The sequence below is a fragment of the Toxorhynchites rutilus genome, chromosome 3 (genome assembly GCF_029784135.1).
Source record: "Toxorhynchites rutilus septentrionalis strain SRP chromosome 3, ASM2978413v1, whole genome shotgun sequence".
In the NCBI taxonomy this organism is placed as follows: domain Eukaryota; kingdom Metazoa; phylum Arthropoda; class Insecta; order Diptera; family Culicidae; genus Toxorhynchites; species Toxorhynchites rutilus.
The window spans coordinates 121,991,779-122,006,876 of record NC_073746.1 but is presented as its reverse complement, the minus strand read 5'-3'; the positions used below and the strand labels follow the sequence as shown (position 1 = coordinate 122,006,876).

Genomic DNA, 15,098 nt, shown 5'->3' with positions numbered 1-15,098 from the left:
ACACTCTTATCTGATTATAAGCGAAAGCTGAAGATATAATTCCTAAAAATTAAATTTCTACAGCGTTTTTTCTGTGATGCAATTTGATGTGACACACCCTTTATAATCAAGTCTGTATATAACCGAGTTGGATAGTCAATAAACCTTCTAGGAAAAATAACATTTTGAATACACTGTTTTTTTTGTCTTTATTTAAGAGACTTTCAGCCGTAGGCTGGTTCGTCTGAATACGATGTTAAAAAACTTGCTCAGATATTGATGTTTTCTTTATCAAGAAAAATATAGCTCAAAACACCTTTGGATATTTTTTTATGAGAATACTGTTTCAATTTCATAAAATTGAACGCGTAGCAGTGTGAACCAAAATGGGGGCATGACTTTTTTTAAATGGTTGAAATTTCAATACTTTGCGAAATCGTAACCTTTTAAAAAAGTGATACATGAAATGACAATGTAAGATAGAAGCTTTTTCAGGTTCAGCCAATAGTTTTGCAATAGTCGTCTTCATCTTCTTCATCATTACAAAGATTTTAAACATTCACGTTCATTCGGCTTAGCCTAGCAGAGGGGTAATTTTGGAAGATTAACAACTCAATTTGTTGCGAATGGATTTCGTTTATTCTTATATCAATCAATCCATTAATCAACACTTTAAAGAGTTGTTTAACGTACCAAACATAATCATTTTTCAATTGTAAAAAGATTGAAATTTACTTTAAACTGAATTTTTTAGACCCTCCTCAAACACAGACATAGGTATCAGCCACCAGTGGAAATATTTTTTACGCTAGCGAAACCCTAATTACAACTATCCATTGTGTATCATCGTGGCCGAGCGCTTTTGCTAGGTTATGAACAGTGCATCTTCACTATCGAAAATGATCGGATGCAGTTGTTGCTCTGCTCGCGGGCGGATCAGTTGCATTTTTGAAGAGCTCCAGGTTTTAATAAAGCCGTATTTTGTTCCGATTACCTGTGATATGGGGAATCCGCGCGCTGATAAAAGACAAGCAACCACTTTGAAACCGATCAGTTACCAAGAGAAATTAGAACCAGACCGATTCCAATGATTTTTGCGCAATGATTATCGGTTCATTGAAATATTGTCATTGGCACTGAAATTCCTCTTCTTAAATTAGTAACAAATCAAGTTAATTTCATATATCTTGTCTCGTAAGTAAGACAATACTACCCATTTGCCCTTTTCTAAATAATTACCAATCGATATGTCAATATGTTGTCGAGCATTGGCATGATGGAATATCACGGCCTCGTATCTGAGCTGATATTCTGAATCTTGTTAATATATGCTTGCTCAGGCCGAACTAATAATTGTCTAGAGAAAGGTCGGAAACAATCTGATCCGATTGCAACAGCTCATTATGGTTGGGACCCTTCGGGATCCACCATATACAGAGCATAGGTTTCGGCGTTGATATTTCTGTTCTACCTCTTGTGTATTGTGAATCCGAGTATGTTGAACATGCAATTCCACTAAACAATCGACTCACCAAAACTTCCCAAAACGTGAATAAAATATTGATGCAAAAAAATAAATTCAAGCACCCTCCATTGATCATGGCTGCTAAACAACTTTTTCAAATTATGTATACAAAAAAGGTCTACCAAAAAATTATAGGAAGTGTTGGAAAGTACAGGGATAGAGAAACAAAAGTGAAAAACTAATATAAAAAAGGAAGAAATGGATTACAGAGAATCATAAATATCAAGGATGTGTTTTAAAGGAAGAATAGAGAAAATAAAGAAAAAAAACTATAAATATATAATGTGGCTTTGTAACGCCTGCTGCTAATTTAAAGCAAATAAACATCAAGATGACATTCTATGTAATTTATTGCTTTTTAAGCAGAACGTCCTTGAATGTGCTTAAGAGAATGTAGCTAAGAGCTGGAAAATCAGAATAGCTTAGCTCTCTTTGTTAGGGTAGCCATGGTTTACAGATTTGAATTAAAAAGATTAAAAATATTAAAAAGAAACCGTATTTCTTTTATTTTTTCAGTAGGGTGATCATTTCCATTTTGGGGGTCTCCGTAGCCACATTGGTTGCGCGTTCGCTTAGTAAGCGATCGATCGTGAGTTCAAAACTCAGGGCCCTCATTGACCATCTTTGTGTTGTTACAGAATAGCTACGTCCACGCAACAATCATCAACGATGGAGATCGATCCACGGTCGAAATAAGATCGATTCATCCATACAACTGCTCTGCTCTGCCAGACACATCGGGCTACTGTTCTATAAATAACTCAACAATGATCAAACAACTGTCTCCGCTGTCCGGTGGTCCAACTGGATAATGGAAGAACAGAAAGAATACCCTTACGCCTAAATGGCTACTGTGTGAATGTACCACCATATGTAATGGTATAGAAGGAATACTGGCGAATGGCAACTGTGTAATGTGCTAATTATAGATATGATAACCATGTGACATGTACACGATTAAAATTCGGCTCTGTTACAGCTAAAATACTAATGAGCCTTAAATAAATAAATGGGATAAAAAAAAATCATTTCCAGTTTAGTGTTTTCCTAAAATTCAACTTTTTCCTCCTTCCAAAAATGACTTTTTTTCAAAAAAAAAACTTTTGAACTACTAGACCGATTCAGATAATCGATACATCAAATTAAAGCCATTCACCTCGTCTTTTTTAAAAAAATACTATACCTGCATTTGAATTCTGCTCCCGTTATTACTGATTGTATTCGTTTTTTATTGTTTTCATAGTCTCGGGACCAAAGGCGCTATATTTTTTAAAATATTTTTTCTGGAAAGCTGAGGATTTTTCACATAACATATGTCGAAACCAGAGAGGCGTTTCTCTTCGTTTTTAAGTTATGATTTTACAAATTTAACCGGTGGTTCGAAAAATCAATTTTTTCCTCTTTTTTCCAACACAAAAATTCATAACTTTTCATCTACTAGACCGATTCAGATGATCGACACATAAAATTAAAGCCAATTAGATAGTTTTTTTTTGAAAAATATTAGACTTGCGAAAAAAAAAGGATTTTGATAACGTAATTATTAATTGTTTTAGTTTTTTATATTTCAGGACCAAGGATGCTATATTTTTTTATATTTTTTCTTGAAAGCTGGGGTTTTTTTTACATAACATATCCAAAAATCAGAGATGTGTTATTTTTCGTTTTTAAGTTATGATTTTTTAAAGTTAACATGTTTTCAGTCTTCGTTCAATATTTCTATGCGACTAGAATTCGATTAATTGGTCATGCCATTGTGTCATTTTTTCAACAAAGACTAGCTAATTGACTTTAATTTGATATATCGATCATCTGAATCGGTCCAGTAGTTCAAAGGTAATGAATTTTTGAACAAAGTCATTTTTGAAAAAAAAGTTATTTTGAAAAATCATAACTCAAAGACGAAGAAAAACGCCTCTCTGGTTTCGACATATGTTATGTGAAAAATCCTTTCAGAAAAAATATAAAAAAATATAGCGCCTTTGGTTCCGAGACTATGAAAACAATAAAAAACGAATACAATCGATAATAACGAAAGCAGAATTCGAATTTTCTGCAGGTATAGTGTTTTTTTTTTCAAAAAGACCAGGTGATTGGCTTTAATTTGATATATCGACCATCTAAATCGGTCTAGTAGTTCAAAAGTTATAATGAAAAAAGAGGAAAAAGTTGATTTTTCGGACAACCCTAAAGCGGAAATGGTCACCCTACTAAAAAAATAAAAAAATAAGGGTCTAATGTTTTGCGATAAAGAACAAAACTACCACTTTTCACGAAAATCTGAGAACCACTATATCGGTTTGGCATGAAATGGCTGCATATAGAAAAGAAATAAATAGAAAAGAATGAAAGAAAGATACGTAGAAAAATGAATATTTATAGAATAAAAAAAAAATACATCAAGGAATAAATGGAGAAGAATATTTTCTTCTTTGATGACACCAACGCTCTCAGTGGAACTTTTGCCTTCTCAGCATAAGTATTACATGAGTCATTTTTATCAGTAGTACTTAGTTGAGATTTCTATGCCCAATAACACGAATTCTCGTGTGTTCCCAATCACATCCGGTGTGCCACAGGGTAGCGTGCTGGGGCCACTCATGAAGACACTATACTGCTCATTAGTTCGTAGTATCTTGGGATACGCGGTAAGTGTGTGGGCTCCATTTCACACAACCCAAACAATCCGAATGGAGAGAGTGCAACGCAGCTTCATTCGTTACGCCCTTCGCTCATTACCGTGGTCTGACCCAACGAACATGCCCGATTATGAAGGCCACTGTAGACTTATCGCTCTCGAAACGCTTGCCTCCAGACGATCCAATCTACAACGGGTTTTTGTCTTTGATTTGATTTCGGGAAACATCGACTGTCCATCATTGTTGTCCAGTGTTTCGTTTTATGCACCTTCCCGTCAACTTCGTGAGCGTGACTTACTGTTCATTAGACGACATAAAACCTCTTATGGTCTCAATAACCCGTTGGATGTTTGTCTTCGTTTGTTCAATAGTGTTTGTGCAGTGTTTGAATTTGACATGTCTAAAAATGTATTTAAAAATAGGATTAAGGGTTATTAGGTTAAGATCAGTCTGTGGAATTGTTTTCTAACATTCAAGATGTTGAAAGAAATAAATGAATAAATTTAAAAAAATAATCATGAAATTTGTCAAAAAATTAATTTGCAGACGGTCCTATATTCATGATGATACATAATATAGGTCCTAAATTAACTATATAAAAAAATACAAGGTTTGAACAAAACTAAAGCAAAATTTGAAATGATTCAAAATCCATGAGTCCGTTAGTTTTGATTGATTATGTAAAGGGCCATCGATGGTCTACTTCCTAAAATGTTTGTGAATTGTGAAACGGTTTTTACTGAATCCAAGGATCTCTCAGTTATCGTATTCTATGAAAACACATTGATTTCTGGTTTGTCACAGTACTTCGTAGCAATGCTAGCTTTCACAGAATCTATAGTTCTGAAATGACCTAAGCTGGTTTGATAATATAAAATGTCATTTATACCAATCTGCAAGTTTTAAGGCCTTCTACAGTGTTCTATTTGGTTTCACTGTGAACAACCCACCAGCATCTGAGTGGGATTAATGAATCTATCTCTGAGTTGGTTTTTCGCTATAATGACTGACATTCAAACACAAATAGAACAGCCAGTAGTAGTACAACATCCAGCTGAGGCCGCAGCTAGGTTGCGACTGGCCTAGGCCGAACAGATTTGTAATCTCTGATAACAGCAAGGCAGCGCAGATAACGTCTGATTTGAGCTGCGTGGGAGAAACATTCTCAGCTTTCAAGTTCACTCATCCGGCGGAGATCACTGGCCATTGAACTCACAACACTCACAACCATTTTTTTATGGCTATTGAGATGAACCCCCCGCGAGAAAGTTCCTCTCGAGTTGATAAACCTAACAAGGGGACAAAAGCAGCAACAGCACAATTTATGACATCCAATGAATGCTTACTGTAGATTTCCGGAATCAGATACCGCGGCAGAAGGTTCGTGTTCTTTGGGGCAAAACATTGCCCTTGGCTTGGTCCGGGATGCAATTGAGTGCATAATACAAGCGTTACGGTGTGCGGCCAAAATCGTGACTACTGGCAGGCATTAAACGGCAGAAACGGTAGTTGACAGCTTTATGATTGCTATTAGTCAAGAGATTTTCGCAGATATATGTGGCCACGATTGGTAGGAGGCGTGAACATGCCTGTCGTCCTTCCTCTCTCTCATACATTATGCACCACCAACCACCATGTGTTGTTTCTCTGCAGGTGATCGCGAGCATAGCGCATACATCGACGAAACCCGCTCATGTAAATTCAAACCAGCACCACACCGGGGTGACCTTCAACTTATGGCTGTCTTCTGGTAACGGTCCACAATGGAGAACCCCGTTCGAACATAATCAAATAACATGAGAACTAAATTAAATAAGCTGGCCGCCTGCAGCAGCTCAGCTTCTGTTTTTCACCTTCACACCTATAGGGCACCCACTGTCAATCAAGTAATAACTGTGGAACAGGTATACTAACGCGATGGCGAGTCCATAAATTTTTATCTCGATTGCTGGATTGGACTCACAAGAATTTACCGCCGTAGGTACTATGCGGTGGTTCGGGGTGCAGCCGTTCGCCAAAACCAACAATGGCGCCTAAGCTGTGGCTGAATTGAACACTTAAAAGTTCATTCGTTGGAAGTCGACTCGATCGGAAGATCAAAAGTGCACACCGTGCAAGGTAAACTATTATAATTCGATTTATTCCGATTGCCTTCGTGAGAATTTTACCACCTGCTGTGGGTAATTGGCGCTGATGAACAAATTTACAAAAGTGTTCTTCCCCGAAATGGAAACCGACCGGAAATTTGAATGAATGAATTACGGTAATTTCCTCGCGAATGAGAGCTGTATTGAATTAATAAACTAATTTAAATCGTGCACAAACGTCTTCTTATCTTTATAGGTAGGCGCCCAATCTTGTTGTTCTGCATTGCACGGGGAGAGTGCGAATCATGCCCGTCCATCAACTTTATCTTTGCCTGCATCAAAGGCCCGACCGTATCATCTGAATCAATTCAGTACGTGAGCATTTCATTCCGCCAATCGGTGGTCATGAACCTGACATTTAGATTCATGCCATGGAGAGCGCGGATAGCATCTACAAAGAAGCAATCAAAAGTAAGTTAGGCCTCCCCCCGCGCTGGGTGTGTCTTCTTTCTGTGCAAACATAGCAACGCTCATTCAGTTCGTCTGATGAACTGTTGAGATTGAATTGTAATGTCCAATTATCTCAGCCCACGCTTCTGGCGGCGCAATGCAACAACAAAGCTTCTGCGCTTTGTGCGCTCAATGCCTCATCACCATCTTCATCATCGTCAACCCGCCAAGATTCCCATGTCATCGCTGTCACCCATTGGGGGTAATTTCCTTAGCCGAATGATCGCCTGGGAACCGCCTGAGCTATCTTCTCCGCGATCCATTGTGTAGTAGAAACAACAAACACCAATCTATGATGATGATACACAGATATAATTGGGTCATGCATGTCGGCTTACCTTCGGCTGTCATATACTCGATCAGCTCCTCCAACTCGTGGGACATTGGACAGTCCTCGTTCGAGGGTAGGTTGTAGTCAAGTGCTGTATAGACGACAATACCGAGCTTCAGGAGAATCTGGAAGGAGAGGAAACAGAAAGCGAATTGTTAGCGTGGCTGTTCGATTTTCAAAATTACTGCAAAATTATGGCTAATATGAATTTGAGGCAGTATGCGTCTTTATAAAATTTATTCGAATTCCATCTACCAGGATGACATTTAATCAATAGACATTCATTAGAATCCCATTAATTCATTGACCGTCCAGTAAACGGAAGGAAATATTCCAAAAAAATGTCATGTTTGTCAAATTTCCTGGTAATAGATAAGATAAGCATTTGTTCAAAAAGAAATAATTTCCTAAAAATATCAGATTTTGGGATGAGGAAAATATTTAGACATCAATAAATAAACGCTAAAGAATAGCTTAAGACAAATAGAAAAACAAACATCTCTAAATCAAGCATTCTAGAATTTTCCAGGAAATTTATGCTTTTGGTTTCTGTATAAAACTTATCTGCTTTCTTTTCCGACGAAATTTTCCAAAATTCTTTAAAATAAAGTAAATAAAGTGGGACACATATTCGTTTTGAAAAATAATACAATCTTGAAGTGTCCCAATGAAGTGGTTCTTTATAAATTTTATAATTTCTTTTTTTCCAATTCTACATCTGTGGAGCTTTTTTGATGTAGGTCTATCAATAAGTGTGCTGAGTCAGGTTATGTTTTTGTAAAATAGTTTTAACTTTAATATATTTTTACTATATTTCTAATATTTATCTTCAAACGAACTTGCATACCAATCGAAATGAGAACTTTCTAAGATTTTTTTGATAGAGTATAAATTACGATTCCCTTATCCGTAAAGGACGAAAAATGGAAGCGTTCCCATCTGTGCATTTATGGGCTTACCTATCCTTGCTATCAATAGTGAGCAACAAATGTATCACGCACAATATTCACCTCGGAGAAGAATGAATCGAAAGAATTTAGTCTCCGTTATCAAAAAAAAAGGAGGAAGTAGGAGACCATTTTCATATACCACGGTGAATCAGAGAGAGAGGAGACCATTTTCATATACCACGGTGAATAGCAGAGTTCGTTTCACGGACAATTTGGAAAAGGGAATATTGCAATTTATGATCCATCCGTTTTCATCTTATTGGGTATAATAATCTCTCGATTTCAAAGCACAGTGTTAAATGCGAACGAACTGGAAATTTTAAAGCTTCTATGACACGTTCATCGTTCCGTCATCGGGATATGGGTAACGCTTTTCTAGTTCAATTTGAATAAGATTTTTTCAAAGAAGTTAGATGAAATAAGCAGTGCTCCCGTGGCCGAGTGGTTAGCGTCCCACACTATCATGCCGGGGGTTCGGGTTCGATTCCCGTTCTGGCCGGGGAATTTTTCGACAAAGAAATTTCTTCCGACTTGCACTGTGGTAACGCGTATTCTAGAGCTTGCCACTCCAGAATACATTCAAAGCGTGTTATCCGGCATAGGAATCTCAGCTAAGTACTACCAGTGTTGCCACACGTACAGATTTATCTGGATTGGTACAGATTTTTTTTGTTATTTTTGGTACAGCTTTTGTACGGTACAGAGTACAGATTTTCGTCAAAAAGTACAGATTCAGGCTGAAAAACCCGAATTCCCGATACTACATGAAGAGCTGAAAGATTTTTATTTGATCACTAGCTAACCCGGCAAACTTCGTCCCGCCCATTTACTTGATTAATTCTCGAGTAATGCAGAAATTTGTGATTTATTTGTATGGCAGCCACCCCTAAGAGAGGGGGGAGGGGTATCTAACCACCATAGAAACATTCATTGCACCCTAAAGTTTCCATATGCCTAATTTGGTTTAATTTGCTTGATTAATTCTCGGGTAATGCAAAAATTTGTGTTTCATTTGTACGGCAGCCCCACCCTTTGAGTGGGGGAAGGACTGTCTAACCATCATAGAAACATTTATTGCACCCTAAAACTTTCACATGCCAACTTTGGTTTCGTTTGATTGATTAATTTCCGAGTAATGCAAAAAATTGTGTTTCATTTGTATGGCAGCCCCCTCTAAGAGAAGGGGAAGGAGTATCTTATCACCATAGAAACAATTATTGCATCCTAAAACCTCCACATGCCAAATTTGGTTTCATTTGCTTGATTAATTCTCGAGTAATGCAGAAATTTGTGTTTCATTTGTATGACAGCCCCCCCTTTGAGTGGGGGAAGGACTGTCTAACCATCATAGAAACATTTATTGCACCCTAAAACTTTTACATGCCAACTTTGGTTTCGTTTGCTTGGTTAATTTCCGAGTAATGCAGAAAATTGTGTTTCATTTGTATGGCAGCCCCCCCTTAGAGAGGGGGGAGGGGTCTCAAAATATCACGAAAACCTTCCCCGGCCCCAAAAACCCCTACATACCAATTTTCATGTCGATCGGTTCAGTAGTTTCCGAGTCTATAAGAATCAGACAGACAGACAGACATCACTCCATTTTTATATATATAGATTCTCACTAATATCTGCGAAGAATCTTACGTTGTTTAAATGTCCAATGCTATTAAATATGAAAATCACTTGAAAAGTGACAAGAATGTTAGGTTGAAATAGCAGCAGAAGAAATTATCAGAACAGTGGACAGCGAAGGGCAGATCATTTCAAAGGATATTTGTCGCAGTTTTTTCGTAGAGCTGATCAAAGAAATGAGATAAAGATTCGATTTTGATAATTCGACGGTCAAGTTTACGTTAAATCCCAGAAACTTTTCCAATTTGACTAGCAATAACGTTGTGCTAGAAGCGTTTCCAGGATTCTACAATGGGAATATACAAGATGTGGATCCCATCTGGTGGATCGATGTGGATAATCATCGAGTAAAAAAAAAAAAAAGATGTGGAGAATTAGTACTTTAGCCTAAAGATAAAATTGCATGCATGTGGATGTGCTGGGTTGGTGGACAAAAATTGGATGTCTAAAAAGAATTGACGGTTCGCTCGCCTTGAACGCGATGAACGCTATTTTGAGATCAAAAGATTCGGTCAAACATCGTGGTGGCAGCTCGAAAATTTTAAAAAATGATACTATGCAATCTGGATTCAAAAAAACTATGTATAAGCATCATAAAACACACGAATGACTTGCAAATGTAAATGTAGTATTTGTAGTAAATAAATGAGTATTTTTTTAATTTTTAATTCATTTTTCTCTCTAAAACGAATATTTTCGATGGTACAGATTTTTGGAAAAAAAGTACAGATGAGAAAGATTTTAGACCCCTCCGGTGCAGATTTAAATGTGGAAACACTGTCTGCTACCTTTTGGGAAGAAAGTTTAAAAAGTTTATTACATTCTTACATATCAAATTTATTGCAGTTTATTTCAGAAATAGTTTAAAAATATTTAAAAACTGTATTCATTCCATTTATTCTCGAAAATTATGTCCTTATTTTGAAAAAAATTGGTTTACTGTAATGACTTATAAAAGTATATGGAGGCTTTTGTATTTGTGATTTATAAAACATGGTAGAAACATTGCGTTACGATTTTATTTTTATTTTTGTTCAATATATTTACATGAGAAGACAGTTGTTTGTGATGTGGGAAGACATTAAAAAAATACATTTTTCCCTGAAATCTCTCGCATACCAGCTGTTTCTTCCACGAGATTATCATTCGGTTGACAGTGAGCATATCGCTCCGATTGAAGGTGAACCATTCGAACGGAGTTAAGCTAAATATCGAGTTAAGGAAAAAATATAATAAACAAAATTATGAAAGATTTCGATCGCATATTAATGGATCCTTTCTGAAAGGTTGCAGAGTTATTTGCAATTATCGGTTGCAAATATTTCCAATTCTACGCATCCACCACAATAAAGAAATTCATAATTTCATCGAACCGAACTATTGAATGATTGAAAAAATACGAATCACTATCTAAACAAAGATCGAAAATCGTTATGATCGATCTATTCTGTGTGGCACATTTTGAATAAATCAATACCATTGCGAAAACAATCGAAGCTTATCATCGTGCATCATTCTATGCGAGGGAGAAAAGCGGAAGCTGCGCAATAAGTACTGCCTTTGCTGTCGCAGCCACAACCAGATGATAATTTTTAAAAGAAATAACAAATTTGACTTGACCCTTGCTCTGTATTTTGAAAAGTGTAAAAGTAATTTGAATTTTAATTCAACGCACCCTAAAACCTCCATATGACTAATTTGGTTTAATTTGCTAGATTAATTCTCGAGTAATGCAGAAATCTATGTTTCATTTGTATGGCAGCCCCTACTTAGAGAGGGAGGTGCGATGTCTAACCACCATAGAAACATTTACTGCGACCTAAAACCTCCATACGACTAATTTGGTTTCATTTGCTTGATTAATTCTCGAGTAATGCAGAGATTTGTGTTTCATTTGTATGGCAGACACCCCCCCCCCTTAGAGAGGGGGGAAGAATCTCGAAGTATCATAAGAACCTACCCCGACCCCAAAAACCCCTACATATCAATTTTCATGTCGATTAGTTCAGTAGTTTCCGAGTCCATAAGAATCAGACAGACAGACAGACAGCTCTCATTTGAAAATAAAATTGATATTTGGAAATATTTTTTTTGTACCGCGCAACACTGTTACAATTCTTAAAAAAATCACAAATAACAGCAATTCCAAATGTAATCGACAAATGACAAAACATGAGTTTTTTTGATTCGAATGAGGAAATATGAGTTTTCGACAGCAATTGGGAATTGTTTGACTCAAGCGTAACTTTTGAAAAAGGCGAATAGATTTGAGTAAGAGAAATCTTTGATAATTTATATCTCAAAAACTATGAGTCGTACCGAAATAGTGTCTTAGAAAGAGTTATAGAGTAACTCCTCGTAACTCGTAACTCCTAAACATAAGTCTTTACCGTAACGATGTATTTGGGAAAGTTGTTGGAAATTATAAGCGAATTCATAAAATCTCATGAACATGATGGAATAACACGACAAACATATTTAAAGGGCCTATTTATTATTAAAAAGACAATAAATTACAAATATTTTTTTAAATAACTCGAGAATGGCCACATTTAGAAGGAAATTGATAATAACATTTTTTGTTTTAAATCACATCAGGATTCATAATTTGTAGCTAAAAATGATTGCTAACATACAAAAATTCGAAGTTTCGAAAATTCCTAAAAATTCGGTGTTCCACAAATTTCGTCAAAAATAGTTTTACCATTTTGGACCCATTTTTTAAATTTTCTACATGACTTCTATTTTATATGAAAACATTGAAAAAAATAGAAAAAAATTCATATTTTTTGATATCGTAAATTAATTTTTTTTTGTAAATAAAAAAAAGAGTGCTAATTTTTCTTCTCAGTGTATATTTTTTTCAAATTAAGCCAACAATACTCTATAACTCTTTCTAAGACACTATTCCGGTACGATTCATAGTTTTTGAGATATAAATTATCAAAGATTTCTCTTTCTAAAATCGATACTACCTTTTCAAAAGTTACATTTGAGTCAAAAAATGAACCATAATGATGTATTTGGAAAAGTTGTTGGAAATTATAAGCAAATTCATAAAATTTCATGAACATGACGGTATAACACGACAAACATATTAAAAGGTATTATTTACTATAAAAAAAACAATAAATTAGAAATATTTTTTTAAATATTTCGAGAATGGCTACATTTAGAAGGAGATTGATAATAACCTTTTTTGTTTTGAATCACATCAGAATTCATAATTTGTGATTAAAAATGACTGCTAACATACAAAAACTCGAAGTTTCGAAAATTCCTAAAAATTCGATGTTCCACAAAGTTCGTTAAAAATAGTATTACCATCTTGGGTCCATTTTTTTAATTTTCTACATGACTTCTATTTTGTATGAAAAAATTTAAAAAAAAATTAAAAAATATGTATTTTGGATATTGCATTTTTATTTTGTAAATAAAAAAAAGAATACAAATTTGTTTTCTCAGTGTACATTTTTTTCATATTCAACCATCAATACTCTATAACTCTTTCCAAGACACTATTTCGGTACGACTCATAGTTTTTGAGATATAAATTATCAAAGATTTCTCTTACTCAAATCGATACGCCCTCTTCAATAGTTACGCTTGAGTCAAAAAATTCCCAATTGCTGTGGAAAACTCATATTTCCGCCAACCCAAACGGAATACACACTTTCATTGGAATTAAAAATACAAGTTTTTAAAATCTGCATTTTTAGGACGATTTCATTTGGAATTGCTGATAACAAGAAAAAGCGTAGGAACAGATTTAAATAAGAACTAGAGTAGTAGTGAATCTCTAAATCCTCCCAATTTCCATATTTCAATATTTTTTTAGTACTTATATTGTTAATGAAATTTTTTTCTAAAAACATTTCACAATACACCATAGTAAGATGCACTTTCAGTATGTTTTTCAAATTATCTCGAATCTATTGAGAATGGCGTGCAAAACAAAATCGAAAAAGTACATTTCTCACCATAGATTCTAATAATAGTCAAAATTCCTTATTTGGTACCCTATATAATATTTTCCATATAGCTGGTGATTTGGTTTGGGAGCACTTTTTACTTCCTTACCCAACTAGGCCCTTTATAGGAAAATGTGTATGGATAAGATAGGAGAACTCTTACGTCAAAAATGGCTACTGTTTAAGTTACAACAAAATTATCGCGAATAATCTCGGCTCTGTTACAGCTGAGCCTAATAAAATAAACAGAAAAAAAATCGCCAATGAGATCACAGAGAACATCATAGCGGTGGGCAGACAATATTGCGTGAATTTTCTCATATCTAAGAAAAGAATGATCATTTACGAATTCAACAGGATAAGGATAAGGCAACATTTTTGGAAAGCAATCATCGAAATCGTTGCCAAATACGTAAGTCTTTTCCTCCTGAAATTGTAATCTCAAGAGACAGGAAAAATCTACTATGAAAGAAAAAAGGACAGGAAAAAAAACGGATGGGACTATACGAATCATTGGTCGTGAAACTGCATGCTTCGAACACATCCACAGCATGTGAGAGAAACAAATCGGATCTACCTTCATTTGACACAGGGCATCGCATGAAAATGATGACGGATTTTGTATTGGCGATAGTATGCGACAATACCCTGGTAATTTTTAGTTATTAGCATTTGTAGTAAACTAATTCTATAGTTGCATTTCAACCGCTCAGCATTTTGAATTCATAGCTGTCGTAAATTCGTAATACAAGATATACTATTCAATTACTTCTTATCAGTAATCACTATTCCGATTACACACCTGCATCTGAAGTGCATTAAAATGCAGTTCGCATTAGAATAGTCGCGTATTTGGCCAAAAGCGGTTTTGCGTTCCATATACAGTTGATCACATGATGATTTTAAAGATAATTGATTCCCTGTGTATAGTTCAATTCAGAATCTGTCATGTTAGATGGGTAACAGACCACGAGGTGAATCGCGAATTTTCAAATCGATTTCTTTGGAAAATCAAAAACAAATTGTCCCCTCTTCTATGATGTACACTGTATATAGCAGACATGAAAGCTACGCGAGCTGGTTGATTATTGGAAAACTGATAACCTTTCTCGGAGCGGGAGGCGAACGAACTTTATTCTTTGAAATGCACCCCTCCTGTACCAGCGGGTAACTCAGCTTGAAATTAGAAACAGTTGTTTTTCTTTCTCCTGATGATTTCTCGTTCGATGCTCAGCGCACATTATGCTGTTGTTTGTACACTTTTCGCTTCATCTGTGCCCAGAGGGACACAATCGTCATCGGTATTTTCTATACATTTTTTTTTCTTACAACTCGCTGCATTTTTGCAATGTTTTACTACGTTCGAGCCTGTTCAAATGCCTCTCCTTCTTCGGGGGGTGGGAGGAGACCCGACCAGACCACAAATTTCCGTAAACATTGTCGACTCCGAAGTTCACGGTCACTTGGTTCCGTT

General features: G+C 35.7%; 1 protein-coding gene across 2 annotated transcripts in view; it reads right to left on the bottom strand.

Moving 5' to 3' along the window:
• LOC129779968 (protein spire) overlaps nt 1-15,098 on the bottom strand; it is a 434,695-nt gene that overhangs the window by 245,326 nt on the left and 174,271 nt on the right. For both annotated transcript variants that reach the window (XM_055787780.1, XM_055787781.1), the window contains exon 3: nt 7,079-7,196. In XM_055787780.1, coding sequence (XP_055643755.1) covers nt 7,079-7,196 — 118 coding nt within the window. The remainder of the gene's footprint in view (nt 1-7,078; nt 7,197-15,098) is intronic.